The sequence below is a fragment of the Crocuta crocuta genome, unplaced genomic scaffold (assembly GCF_008692635.1).
Source record: "Crocuta crocuta isolate KB4526 unplaced genomic scaffold, BGI_CrCroc_1.0 scaffold466, whole genome shotgun sequence".
NCBI lineage: Eukaryota > Metazoa > Chordata > Mammalia > Carnivora > Hyaenidae > Crocuta > Crocuta crocuta.
In genome coordinates, this window is record NW_027529672.1 from 7,791,583 (window position 1) to 7,805,667 (window position 14,085).

At 63.7% G+C, this 14,085-nt stretch overlaps 1 protein-coding gene across 3 annotated transcripts in view; it reads right to left on the reverse strand.

The window, feature by feature from the left end:
- Window positions 1–1,283: 1,283 nt before the first annotated feature.
- The window catches only part of STK32C (serine/threonine kinase 32C), a 31,706-nt gene continuing 18,904 nt past the window's right edge, over window positions 1,284–14,085 (reverse strand). For all 3 annotated transcript variants that reach the window (XM_077763007.1, XM_077763009.1, XM_077763008.1), the window contains exons 2-11: window positions 12,414–12,565; window positions 9,555–9,728; window positions 8,672–8,709; window positions 8,478–8,567; window positions 8,140–8,243; window positions 7,392–7,508; window positions 6,057–6,182; window positions 5,842–5,973; window positions 2,421–2,488; window positions 1,284–1,560 (exon numbers count right to left, since the gene is read on the reverse strand). In XM_077763007.1, coding sequence (XP_077619133.1) covers window positions 1,422–1,560; window positions 2,421–2,488; window positions 5,842–5,973; window positions 6,057–6,182; window positions 7,392–7,508; window positions 8,140–8,243; window positions 8,478–8,567; window positions 8,672–8,709; window positions 9,555–9,728; window positions 12,414–12,532 — 1,107 coding nt within the window. In that variant the 5' untranslated portion in view covers window positions 12,533–12,565 and the 3' untranslated portion in view covers window positions 1,284–1,421. The remainder of the gene's footprint in view (window positions 1,561–2,420; window positions 2,489–5,841; window positions 5,974–6,056; window positions 6,183–7,391; window positions 7,509–8,139; window positions 8,244–8,477; window positions 8,568–8,671; window positions 8,710–9,554; window positions 9,729–12,413; window positions 12,566–14,085) is intronic.

Genomic DNA, 14,085 nt, shown 5'->3' on the forward strand with positions numbered 1-14,085 from the left:
GGTGTGGCCCCCGGCCAGATGTGCAGAGCCAGAGGGTTGGGCTGGACGACCTCCACCCACATTTTGACCAGACCAAGGTGGTGCGGCCCGGCCTGAGGGCTGTGCCCCCCCCAGATGCACCCCGTGGGCCTTGCCCTTGCAAGACAGCGCAGCCCAGGGTTTGACCCAGAAGGGGCTGTGGGCCTGGCCTCACTGTCTTCACAGACATGGCGCCAGTTCTGTGCCCCAGGTGTGGAATGTCCGCACACGGGTGTGTTTGTCCTAAGAGCAGCGTGTTCACGGTCACGGGGAAGACCAGCTGGACTGGTCAGGGACAGTCCCTCACCCCCACACCTGTGCAGTGTCCCTTCCTGGTGGTGACCTGGGACTTTTCCAGCTGTGCCCTCCGGGGGAGCACAGCCCCAGCCTCGAATCTGGGGTTCCTGTGGTGCTGCCTTGGTCCAGGGCAGCCCGTGGGAGAAGGTCCGAGCTGGTGGTCCTCAGATCTGTTTGGCCAGGGGCTTCGCTGGGGCCAATGTCCAGGCACAGGTGAGAGACAGGTCACACCCACATCCGTGCAGCCAGCACAGGAAACGGGTGTGCTATCCCCTGGGGTCTCAAAGTGCACACTTAGATTCACAGATTTTTACAGAACCCTAACGTCTTCCCTGTTCCTGCCTCCGGCATCACCAAGTCTCCACCTAGCACTTTCTCTGGGTCCACCTAGCACTTTCTCTGGGTACTGGCACCACCCACAGGTGTCCTGCAGCTGCCACCTCCGGACCCTGGCTTCCCAGTGGTGACTCCTGTGTCCCCTGCGTGAGTCCACGGGGTTGTGCCTCTGACATGAGCTCCCCCGGCCTTCAGCGAGCAGGGAGCCGCCTCGGCCCGGCTCAGCCAGCTCATCCTCACACAACCGCCGTTCTGGTTCCGGGGTTCCGGCAGCTCTGCACTGCCCCCAGGCTCCTCTGCCCCCGACCCCACGNGTCGTGATGCTCAGAGGTGACAACTGTACAGAAACACAGCAGAAGTTGCCGGAACAGTGTGTCCATAAAAACACTCCTCACCTTCTCGTGCGAGACTCGGTGGCCCCGGGGAGCCAGCGCACGGACGTCCGGCAACTGGCCGCGGGGCCGGCGCCGAGGGCTTATGTACAGCTGAGGCCGGTGGCACTGGGGCCTCTGGGACGTGCCAGCGGTGGGCCGGGGGGCCAGCAGCGGAGGTCAGGGGCCTCCTGCCACCCCGGCAGGTAACTGAGCCGCCGGGGCGTCTCCCCCGCTCCTGGCGGCTGCCGTGTGCCACCNATACCAGGCCAGGGAGCGGCGGGGCCACCAGGCCGGGCCTGCGCTGGGAGGCGCCGGGCTGCTTGGCGGCGAATGTCCACGCTGGGCCTCTGCCCGCCACCCCGTCCTGGTAGACCAGAGTCTGCAAAGCAGCTGGAGCTAACTCTCGGCGAGGCGGGACGGGCAGATGGGGCCGCACATGGACAGGGCGGGGCGCGTCCCCCCCAGGTCCTCTGCAGCCTCCCCGGCCCCGGGCGCCGGCGGGGGCTCGCTCACTGGGTCCTGGCTCTTCTTCAGCCTGGGCGGGGAGACACAGGAGGGGTTTTCTGCAGCCTCTCCGGCAGCCCCGACGCTTCTGGCCGCCCCCCGCCCCGACTTGGTCCCTCAGGGACACGCTGGAGAAGGGGCCCTCCAGGCACTGCAGGGAGCAGAGCACACACACGGGGCGGGCCAGGGGACAGCCCAGCCCGGCAGCACCCTGCCTGGCCGCCTCAGCCTCAGCCTGCAGCAGTGGGGCGGGTGAGCCAGGGCTGAGAAGCACACCCAGTTTAAGGGCAAATCCTGCGGGCCAGCAATTTTGGAACAAAGCTTTTCAAAGAGCTTGACTGAGTGTTCAGGACGGTAGCCAGCGCCTTAGACCAGCGCCCACACGTCATCCTGGTCACCGGAGTGCAGAGCTGCCGCCTCCAGGAAGCTCTCCATGCCGCACCTCACCACCCCTCTCCTGGGCCCGCAGCGCTGGGCTTCCTCCCTCCGCTGCAGCAGGTGCCTGTGGCCTGTCGTATCTTCCTGCTAACCACTGTGCCCTTTCTGTCCCATGGCCCGTGGCGCTCAGGAAAGTTTGTTGAGTGCGTGAGTGGGGGTGTCAGTCCATGTGACCGCAGGACTGCCCAGCCATCACCCGCAACGGGTAGTCCACCGCGTCTCTCCCCAGGAGACTGTTAGACCCCAGTTTAGAAGTGAAAGTTCCCAAGCACCCCTCCCTCCCCTACAAGCCTGAACAGGGAGGGGCCTCCCACCCTCTCTTCCTGGGAGGGTGGGGACAGGCTTCCCAGGCCTCCTGATGCCCCGTGGCTCCTGGGGCTCAGGACCTGTGTGGCCCAGAGAGCCTCCACCTCTTCTCCGCCCCCTGCTGCTGCCCCCAGCACATGCACTCACTTTTCTCTGTTAAAAATCACAAAGTCTTGCTGGATCGCATCGAGGCAGTCCTGAAGGTAGTCATTCTCCTGTTAGTCAGAAAGACACACCAGTGAGTGTAGTGGATGCTGTCGGACTCCCACCCCTCCCCTCAGATGGGTTCCTGAGCTTCCCTCTCAGCCGGTCCCTCCTGCGTGGGCCCGCACCTGGGGCTTTCGTGGAGACACGATCTGGGCTGCTGGAGAAACTGCCCTCAGGCCTGAACATCTCCTGGGTGGTCCTTGGGTGACCAAAGGGTGCCCGGTGTGGACGCCCAGCCGCTGCCTCAGGGCAGGCGCTGACATGAAGACGTCAGCAGGACAAACGTGGCCGGGCTCCCTCCCCTCCCTGCGTCAGAGCCAAGGTCCTGGGAGACAGAGCTGGCGCCTGAACCCCGGGAGGGCCTGGGTGCGCACATGCGGCCACGATGGCCCCTGCCAGCCGCCCCGCTAGAGGACAGCGACCCCTCCCCCAGGCTCCCGCAGGTGGCGCAGAGCGGCTCCCCCCGCCCTCAGCAGCAGGGCCCACGTGGGACCCGCCCAGGCCAGAAGGGCAGTGCCTGGTGCAGGAGGAGAGGCTGGGCGGCGGGTGTGGGGCGCGCGAGGGACAGTGTGGGTGTGGGGCGGCCTCCCGCGGCCTGGCGCTGATCCCTGGCAGGAACCCTGGAGGGCGCCCAACGCGCAGCAGGACGGCTCCCAGAAATTTGGAAGGAATGGCGGCCCGCTGAAGATTCCAGAACAGCCCGGCCCGGGACGAGTGCTGCCTCAAGAGAGGCGGAGCCGGGAAGGGGGGCACACTCAGCATCGGAGAACCAAGCTCCCGCACAGCACCCTGCGCTCCTGGAGGGCCCAGAGGACGCTCCTTCCAGCGAGGCGCCGAGGGCGGGGCTGGCGAGGGGGCAGGGCACCGTGGGACAGCTCAGTGCCGCCCGGTCTCTACAGGAGACGCTGCTCCGGGGCTGAGCCCCCCGCGCCCATGGTGACGGTGGGACACCAAACAGCACAAGCCCGGGCCTGACTTATCCAGACCCAGCCACGTGGGAGTCAGCCCTGCAACAGGCAGCAAGGTGCAGCCGCAGCAGATCACCCCGCGCCCGGGTCTAGTGGTGGCCAACAGACGCCAGTGCTCCCGGGGTCAGAGACACGGCCAGCCAGCCCATGCTCACACACACACACACATGTGCACACATCTCCACACACACATACACATGCACGCTCACATGCACATGTGCACACATCTCCACACACATACACGTGCATGCTCACATGCACATGTGCACACATCTCCACACAAGCACATGCATGCTCACACGTGCACACACATCTCCACACACATACACATGCATGCTCACACACGTACATATGCACACACATGCTCACATGCACGCGCTCATATGCTCACACATGCACACACTCACATGCTCGCACACTGCACAGCGCACACACATCACAGCATGCTCATATGTGTGCATGCCTACTCACATGCATGCACACACATGTACACTTTCACACACGTGCACAATGCTCACAATGCACATGTGCTCACACCCATGCACACCCACACATGCTCAACACACGCACACAATACACCCATGCTCACACACGCACATGCTCGTACACACACCCATGCACACCACACATATGCTCGTATGCACACCCATACACATGCTCACACACATATGCACACATGCTCACATGCACGCACACATGCACAGTAAGATCAGGGGACAAAAGAAATCTATCATCAGCCGCCTTGATGGAAATTCACACAATTTCCCGAGTATACCTTTGGAAGTCTGTGGGATACAGGGTCTGAGCTAATGGTTGGCCACACCCACCGTGCTCCCGGGTGGGAGTCAAGTGTTCCCCCAATACCCCCATCCCCCTGCCCCATGCCAAGGGCATAATCGAAATCCACTCGTTTGGCGCCTGGTACAGCCCTCGTAGCTGATCCTGGATCTGTGGGGTAACAGCTGTCACCATGGACGAGGCCGAGACGCTCCTGAAACTGTACCCCTCCCAACAAGGCAGCCTAGATAGACATAAAAACAAACCCGTGCCAGCGTGGAACGGCAGTGACGAGTGCCATCGTCACGACTGTAAGTCTGTACCTTTACTCTCGAGCTCTCAGGGCACAAGGATGCTCCCCGTTACCTTCCCGCTCACTGTGCAAGCCTGGCACCCGGCTCAGGGCAGACGATGGGGACCATGGCACACGTGGCCTAGGGCAGCTCCGAGCACAGCTGCGGGGCCCGAGGCAGCATATTCCCAGCTTAGATCACGCACAGCTCTGTGGGTGGCACGCGGCCACCGATCTGACAGGGCTACCCTTCCAGTGCCCCCACGGAAGGATGAGGCCAGCGTGCAGGCACCCAGGTGGATGACTATACTGCCAGGAAATGTTTATTTTGGGTTGATTAATGTTTGAAGGCCACGCCAAGCAGTTCAACGGGAAAAGAGCAGTGTCTTCAGCACGTGAATGAGCGGACAGCCACGTGCAAGAGTGACCTGGGCCTGACGCTACCCATAAAAGTTAACTTGAAATGGACCCCAGACCTAACTGAGAGCTAAAGTGATAAAACGCGTAGAAGCAAGCACAGAAGGAAATCTCTGAGTGTCTCAGGGTGGGTGGAGGAGTCTTAGCGATCAGGAGCCCTGTTCCGTCCTTCCCTGCAGAGCTCAGGGCCCTGCGCCCACCTCCCAAAACAGCCCCAGGCTGGAAATGGGCGGGGCCGCACCTGCAGTCCCACCTCTAAACACCAGCGGCCCTGAGTCCAGGCTCTCGAGTCCCCCCAGCCCGGGGCCCTGAAGTACACCCACCCCCTGCCTGACCCCTGTGCCGTGAGCAGTTGAGGAAGCGGCACCGGGGCCGGGGTCCTCTGCCGGCTCAGACTAGGCCGGGGGCAGGGCGGCCACGGCTGTGACTACGGCCTTCCGCACCTGTACCCCAGCTGCTGCTGTGAGCGCCAGCCGTACCCGGGGCACAGGCGCAGGGTGGATCCCGCGCTCACATGCGTGCTCTCCCGGAGCGCCCCCACCCTCCCGGGAGAAGCTCTGTGACCTGGGGCAGGTGAGGGGGGTCTGTAGGTTTCACTATGTGCCCCCAGAGTGATGTCCTAACCCCCAGCTCCTCAGAACGTGACACAGAGTCACATAAAGAGGGTCATCGGGGTTAGGGTGGGTTAGCGCAATGGGTGATGGGTGTCCCTGTAAGAGAAGACACACACATGTGCCCCTGGGGGCGGAGGCGGGCACGATGCGGGTCCGGGAGCCTCGACCAGAAGCGGGAAGGAGTGCGAGGCACTTCGACCTGCTTAGGAGAGGAAGCGAGGGGCTCGGCTGGGGGGCGGGTTTCAGGGCGGTGACCCGGAGGGCGGGGGGGACCCCCACCAGCCCCCACTCACAGACTGAGAGCTGTCTCTGCTGCTATCCCGGGACCTGTTCTTGGCCAGACGCTTCTTCTTCTTGTGCAGGGGCCTGGACTCCAGGATCATCTCCTCCAGCTCGAAGGTGGGGTCGCAGTGCAGGCGGCCTTTCTGTGGGGAGAGGGGAGCTGAGCCCCCGCCTGCGGTCCGGCCGCGCCCGCCCGCGGCCCCCGCCCGCCGCCCACCAGGCTTACGTTGGGCACAAAGCCTGGCGCCACCTTCTTCTCACTAAGGTCCTGCCACAGCACGCCGGCCAGCGACGGGGCCGCCTGCATGTCCTGCAGGCTGGAGGCTCGGTGCTTGGGGTCCACAGTGAGGAGCTGGAACAGGGCCCACGTCGGATGGCGCCCACGCCCCGCGCAGCCCCAGTGCACGCAGCTCGCCGCCTGCCCCAGGCCGGGGCACCCCACTCAAAGGATCTCAAGGGTCAGGCAAGGAAAGGGGGCACTGGCTTCAGATCAGCGCAGTCTTGAGTAAGAGTCACCAGCAGGCGGCAGCCTCGGCCTGGCGAACGGCAGGAAGGGCCACAAGCCTGGAACTAACAAGACCCAGCCCCCGGGAGCCTCGGGGTGCCGTGTGTGGTCGGGTCACTGCGGCTGGGTGTCCCCTACATGCCATCCCTTTTCCCAGAGAGAAGGCGGCAAACCCTATCCGCGGCTTCCCCAAGGCGTGACGCCTGGTGCATGGATGGTCCCCACAGCCTGTTTGGGTCTCTGGGGCCACGGTCCACTGTGGGAGCTACTGGGCAGGGGTGGGCAGGGCCCCGTGGGGTGGGGGCTGGGTTTAGGGCCTCTCAGGAGCTGGGAGAGGCCTCTGGCTGCCTGCCTATCATTCCAGGGGCGAAGGTCTCCAGCAGCGGGGAGGACACGCCAGGGAGGGCCCCGTGGGCCAGGAGGTGGGCGCCGACTGGGCCTCGTGCGTCCAACACGCTCTCGCACACCCGGTCCTGACCCCAGAGCCACCTGTGTGCTTGTAAGTGCAGCTCTGAGTGGAGAGCGGGGGGCCAGCCGAGGGGCAGCCCCAGCCCTGCCTGGATCCCGGACAGAGGTGCCGTGATAGCGCCTGGCCTGGGTCCCTGCCAGACTGAGGTCCCCTGGGCTGCTGCAGCCACGTGCTCAGGCAGTGGGGGGTGTAAAGAGGGTCTGAGGTCTTCTCCGTGTGCTCCCGGGAGAGGAGCCCTGGAGGCTGGCAGCAGGCAGTGGCCGCCCATGCCTGGCGGAAGGTCGGGGTAGAGGAGGCCAGAGTACGGCATGGGCCTGGCTCCCAGCCTGCACGCCCCCTCCCCCAACACGTGTGACATGGAGGCCTGCACCTCAGTTTGGGCATCTATGAAATGGGGTGATAACCAGGTCGTGGGGATTATGTTGTTGCCGGGCACATGGCATTCAGCTCACAGCCAGTGCTCAGACCGGACCAGCTACCTCAAGATGACAGGGGCCCCGACCAGCTGTGAGCCTGGTGGGAGCGACACCAATGCGCACACGCAGGAACCCGAAACCTTCCTCAGACCGGGGTTGGGGGGGGCTCACCTTCCTCAGCAGGGCCACCATCTCCTTGGACCAGGTGGGCACGTACTGGACGCTCACCGTGCTGAACAGCTGCACCAGCGACTCCACAGCATTGCTGGAGTGGATGTCGTAGGGCCTCTGGTGGAGGGGGGGAGGCGGTGCTGCAGCAGGGAACCCCGAACCCAGAGGTGCCCGATGCAGCCCTGCCCTGCAGCCCACACATAGCAGCCCCTCTGCCCCCAGGAAGATGCTGGGTCTGGGCCGCGGCTGCATCGAGGCCAGGAAACTGGCCAGGAGAGGCCGCCCATCTGGCCAGGCAGGAAGTACATCACCCCCATGGACACCTGGGGCCTGGGTGCATCAGCCCCGGAGGCCAGGAGGGGCTGCAGCATGGCTGAGGGTGCGGGGCCTCTGAGGCCCTCAAGGAGGGATCGGGAGGACCCCAGCCTCCCAGGCCCCAGGGCTAGAGGGTGAGAGCAGGGGCACCCCACGGGGATCCCACAGGAAGGTCCCAGGGACGCAGCCCCACTGACAGCTCTCTCCCCTGCCCGGCCGTGCCAGCAGCCCCCAGGCGCCCACGGTGGCTTCCCTCCTGCACTGGCTCAGGCACTGCTTTCACTGAAAGTACGCATCCATAGCACAGGCGACTGTCCCTGAGCACCTGGGGGACAGCCTCATCCCTCCCCAGACACTCAGGCCCGTCCCCTCCCTCAGGGGCACACAGCCAGCTCAAGTCCGGGGCCAGCCCTCGGCCCCAGGGGCTCCGTACCCATCCACGTAGCAGCTCGTAGGCCAGCACGCCCACCGACCACCAGTCCACCTCGAAGGAGTAGCCGCTCCCGCCGCTGACGAAGGACTGGAAGATCTCCGGAGCTTTCCAGGAAGGGAGAGGCAGCTGAGTATATGTGACCTCAGGTCCCCTCCCCCACTGACCACCTGGGGGCCCTCCCCCACCTGGCGCTGGTGGTGGGCCGACCCAGGATTGTATCCTAACTGTCACGTCGTCACCTGGAGTCCCGGCTGACCCCGGCCCTGCTGCCGTGTGCCTTCAGGGAAGTGACACAGCAGTCTGGCCAGGCGGGGCCGAGGGCAGTGGCCGCGGCTCACCCATGTACGGCTTGGTCCCCGCTAGTGCGGTGGCTCGCTCTCCATCCTTTATGATGGTGGCGATGTTGAAGTCCGTCAGGTGTGCATGCCCTGCGAGGAGAGAAGACAAAGCACGTGTCCGGAGGACCGAGGACCGGAGGCGCGTCCTGGGGGCAGGGCGCGCGCACGTCCCTCCCCATGTGGCATGGGCTCACCTTGCTCGTCCAGCAGGATGTTGTCGGGCTTGACGTCCCTGTCGAGGGAGCAGGAAGTGGGGAGATGGTCCAGAAGCCCTGTTCACGCCCCGTAGTCCCTGGCAGGGCTGGGGGTTCCCTCAAGGGCCCCTCCCCACTCAAGGCAGAGGCCCCAGAGACCCGAGTGGGCCTTGGGAAGATGCCAGCTGGCAATTCTGAGCAAGCCAGCTGAAAGCCGCTGTTCTGGCTTCCAGTGAGTCGCCTCTCCCCCTGGCGAGGCCAGGCAGGCAGCGGGGAATGTACTGGACACAGGGGTGCCAGAGCCCCCAGGGGACGGAGGCAGGACCCCCTCCCCAGACTCCCAGGCTGGCCCCTCTCCCAGAGCCCCAGAGGGCTGCACAGAAGTGATGACCTGGGCCTCTGCCTTCCACCAAGTGGCCTCTGACCTCGCCCTGCTCAGTCAATGTTTGGTGCCTGAACCGTGACCAGGTAACAGAACCCCCAGGGCAGAAACACAGAGACCCCATGTACTTCACTTCATAATATGCCACACAGGCGTCTTTGTTTTGTTCCACAAATACAGCTTTATCTTCCTAATTTTATCTGCTTTCAGCCAATGTTACCATTAGCTTGAATTCCCTAGGGGCATGGCAATGAGCACATGGACTCCTGCTAGGCAGGGGCAGGGACCGGCAACCGAACACACCAGGCGAAGGCCACCCGATCCCTGCCAAGCTGGGGCTGCTGGCACAAGACCCACCCACAGGTGGGCATCAGGTGCACAGTCGTGGGGCTGGCCCAGGTGCCCCAGCTGGGGGCGGCTCTGGGGGCAGGGGGTGGGCAGAGCAGGCAGGAGCCCGTGGTGGGGGGAGCAGGCACCCCACCCCATCGGGTAGGCACACACCTGTGGATAATGTGCTGACTGCGCAGGTAGTCGAGGGCCAGCGCCATCTCGCAGATGTACAGCCTCACCGTGTCCTCGGAGAACTGGACGTTCTGCTGCAGGTGGTAGCGCAGGTCCCCACCCAGGAGCAGGTCCACCACCATGAACATGTCCTCCTCATCCTGGAAGGAGTACCTGTGGGCACGGGGGAGGGCCTGGCACACGCGTGGCTGGGGAGCCAGGGTGCCCGCTCCCGCCACACCAGATGACCTCCCCCCACCGCCCACGGGCACTCTCCAGGGTGCCGACCCAGGGTCCCAGGTCCCGCCATACCCAATCCCCCTCCCGACCGCCCACGGGCACTCTCCAGGGTGCTGACTCTGCCTCTGCTCAGGAGCCGTTCTGAGCCAGGGCCCTTGGGAAAGGAGTGGCCTGTCCTGATGGGAGGCAGCCCAGCTGGGGGCAGAGACATCAGGGGTGACCAATGCACAGAAGAATACATCATCTTTGGCCATTTCCCTGCTGGTCCTCTTCTCTAAAAAGGCGATAAAAACTTCTACTTTGGAGGGTTGTTAAGGAATAGAGACCACAAGGCAAAATGCTCAGGCAGTGCTGGGCAAGGGGCCAGCTTCTAACAATGGGGGTGATGGTGGTGGTGATGATGGTAAGGTAGTGATGATGATGACGATGGGGATGGTAATGACGGTGATGATGGTGATTATGATGATGACGGTGATGACTGGGACGGTGATGAGTGACAGTGATGATGATGGTAAAGAAGGTGATAGTGGTGATGATGATGAAGATAATGGCAGTAACAGAACAACAGTTTAAGGACCTCCTTCCATTTTGTAATTTCTTTTGTGAGCTCTCAGAGGGAACTCTTACTGTTGAGCAACTGGCTGTAACTGTAACAAAGTTACAGGGGCGTTGGGTGGCTCAGTTGGCTAAGCGTTCAGCTGTTGGTTTTGGCTCAGGTCACGATCCCACAGTTTGTGAGTTCGAGCCCCACATCAGGCTCCCCATTGACAGTGCAAAGCCTGTTTAGATTCTCTCTCTCTTTCCCTCTCTCTCTGCCCCTTCCCTGCTCATGCCCTCTCTCTCTTAAAATAAATAAACTTAAAAAATGAAGAAAGTTACAAAAAATGGACTGTTTCATGTGATGTTCCTCTCTCTGCCCACCCTGTCCTCATCTCAGGGGCAGGTGGCCTGGGAGGGGATATGGGACCAGAGGGCTTGGAATGCCAGGCTCCAGGACAGGCGGGAGCCCTGGGGAGCCGTGGGCAAGAGCAGGCGGCCTCCCACGCCGGGAGCTGAGGCTCCGTCCTGCCGGCCCCGGGACAGTGGGGGGCGTCCCCGGCAGCCCGGCCTGTGCGGCGGGGTACCAGCTGCGGGAGCAGGGGAGGACCGTGAACCGTGATGACGGCTCACATCCCTCAGTCACCCTACGTGGACTGCTTTGCCTGAGTACATGCATCTGTAGTTCTGCCCTGGGGTTCACTCTCACCCCTGCTCCGCAGAGGGTGTCGTCTGCAGCAGGGAGGAGGAGTTTGACCCGGGAGCCCGTGCTCCTGGCCACTAGGCACACTGCCTCCCAGAGAGAGCCCCAGAGGGTGCGGGAGGGCAAGCTGAGGCCCCCCAGGTAGGAAACCCCGGGTTGTCCCTCTTGGCAAGCCCCAGGGCCAGTGTCGTGGCTGAGAGTCTACCACACACGGCAGCCCCTTCCTGTGAGGCTGCAAGCGGGCCCACCCCAGGGAGGTGGTTTCCACCGCAGGCCCTCCCTGGCCGGCACGGAGTCGGCAGGTGAGGGGTGCGGGACACCCCTGGCTTTAGCACCACCGCCCCAGGACGCTGAGAGCACAGTGCCCATGGAGCTCAGTGACATGCTGTGGCCCTCCGGCCCCTCTGCTTGCACGGACACTAGATGTTGAGGGAGGCCCGGGGCGCGTGCAGGGGTGAGGGGCTGGAGGAGGCCTGGGCAGCCCCGGCTCCACCGCCCTGGGCCCTGCTCAGCACCTCGCCCTCTTCCCACAACCCCCTGGGCAAGGCCACGTCCCTCACGGCACAGGCAGCTCCTTCCTCCCGTCTCACGGCCAGGCAGGACCACGGTTCCGACCGGGAGAGCTGGCTGTGGGCTGCTGTCCACGACACCCTGCCACCGGCCGTGGCCCCAGATAAACAACCGAAGGGGGGCCTTCGGCTGTGTGTGTGCCACAGGCCCTAGCACCAGGTCACTTTCAACAACGCACCGTCCCACACTTCTGTCCCCGGATGGGCGGCCTCTCCCTCGTGTTCGGCTAACGGGCCCTCAGCTCCGAGTGGGGGCGGGGCCGGAGCTGGTTCTCACACGCTCCCCAGCCGAGGCACCTATGCCGCCGGGGCCCTCGGGAACGCCACCTGGTCTGTGAGCCCAGCAGGGAGCACCGACCCCAGGGCGAGAGGCCGTCAGGGAGGACTTGGGGAGGACCCCAGTGGGGAGGACTCTTGTGCAGCCCAACACTCATGTAGGAAAGAGGAAGGTGATCTCACTGCAGGCTGCGGCTCCCTCCCTTCCAGGGGCTGGTCTTGGTGACCATTTTTTGAAGAAACTCAGGCTCCCAAAGCTCTCCCCCACTGGATTTAGTGCCAGGAACACCATGGGCCACAGGCCTCCTTCGGGGAAAAGCCTGGACTTTCCGCACGTGGAGAGACCTGTGTCAACACGTGCGCCCTGCACACCTGGACAGAGCTGGCCCTGGGGAACCGGAAGGTGAGTGTGTGGGGGACGGGCTGTGGGCATTGGGGTGTCCCAGACACAAAGGAGGAGGGAGCAGCAGGGAGGGCGCCGGGGTGGCGGCGGGTGCAGCCTGGGCGCTGTGCCCACGAGGCGAGCTCACGTACCACAGGTTCACCAGGAAGACGTGCTCGATCTCCTGCATGATCTCCAGCTCCCGGAACACGTTGCGCACCTCGTCGCGCTCGATGCACTGCTGCTTGTTCATGTACTTCATGGCGTACATCTTCTCCGTGTCCCGCTTCTGCACGATGCACACCTGCGGGGCAGAGGGCGCTTCAGGCGGATGCCACCACCCCGCCTCCCACGCTGGCCACGGCAGATGTGACTCGGGAATGACCAGATGTCTTCGGTGGGGCAAGTTCCTGTGCAAGGTGCCTTCAGCAAGCAGGCAGGACCCAGCCACGAGCACGGTGCTGGAGCCAGGAACAGCACCCACCCCCGCCACCAGCAGGGACCCGGTGCCCTTCCCAGGGCTCCGAGCAGAAGCTGGCTTGGAAGGCTGCTGGGGACAGAAGTGGGGAGACCCCTCAGCCAAAGCCCCGCACCTGGGAAGGCCTGAGACACGAGAGCTGGTGTCCTCACCAACCCTGGGCCACCCCGCTCCCCAGCACAACAGGGACCCTCCTGCAATGGCAGGGTCCCTGCACAGCCCTTAAATGCTAATCCTGTCAGACACTGAGCTGTGCAGTCCATTTGCGATGCTGGCTGTGCTCCCACGTTGGGCAGAGGATGGGGGAGACGTCCCCGGTGCCTCAGCCAAAAGTAGGTGGCCTGGACCTGACCGGAGGTGTCAGCAAGCATCTGGGGCTTGGCCCAAACCCGCGGGATCCAACCCTTTTGGGTGAACCCCATGTTCCCTCACCTGGGAACATATGCTAAGAAATGAAGTGTTTTTGTTTTTTTCAGAAGATGTTCATCAGTTGAACAAACTCCTTATAACAGACTTTCAACAATCTGAGCGTCCAGCAACCTCATGGACACGGGCAAGTGAGCTCAACGGAATATCACGCAGCCACTGAAGCAACATCTATAAAGGCTTTCAAGGCTGCCTGACGATGTTTACAAGGCCAACCAGAACCATAAGTCTATGCCACTTAATGCACGACACAGAGCTGACATGCCCGGCGAGGGCGGGAACTGGGACTGGGCACAGGGAAGCACCCTCCCTGCTCTGGCTTCTGCGCCATTACTGTGAGGGTGTCTGGCGACAGCGCTGCCCCACGGCGGGGAGGTGGCCGGTGGCCGCTGGCTTTGGGGGGTGGACTCAACAACTGAGCAGCCTGAGTGCTGAACCCCCATCATCCAGGTACAGGGCCCTCGTGAGGCACGGCAGCACCGAGCACACCTCCCTGCCAGCCCCAGGCAGCAAGGCTTGAAGCATGGTGCCCACATGGTGCCCACACGATGCCTGCGTGACCAGAGTGACACCTGCGTGATGCCCGTGTGGTGCCCGTGCGATGTGACTGTGCAGCTTCCACCTCAAACCCGCCCAGGGGCTGTGCAGGCCACCAAGACCCCCCGCAAAGCTCTGCCTACAGCGCCTCTGGCTGCTGACTCCCCAGAAAGCCTGCAGTCCAGGGCGGGGGTCCTGGCCTCAGACCTGCGTCGCTTCTGGCGTCCACAGACCCCCACCTGCTCTCGAGGCCACAAGAGTTAAGGCCCCCCCTTGCTGCTCTGCCCAGACTGGGGGGGCAGGCGTGCCGTCCCCGAGGGTGGGCAGAGTGAGCGGAGAAGGGAGGCCATGACAATGGCCTGCCCTGACCTTGCTGCCAGGCC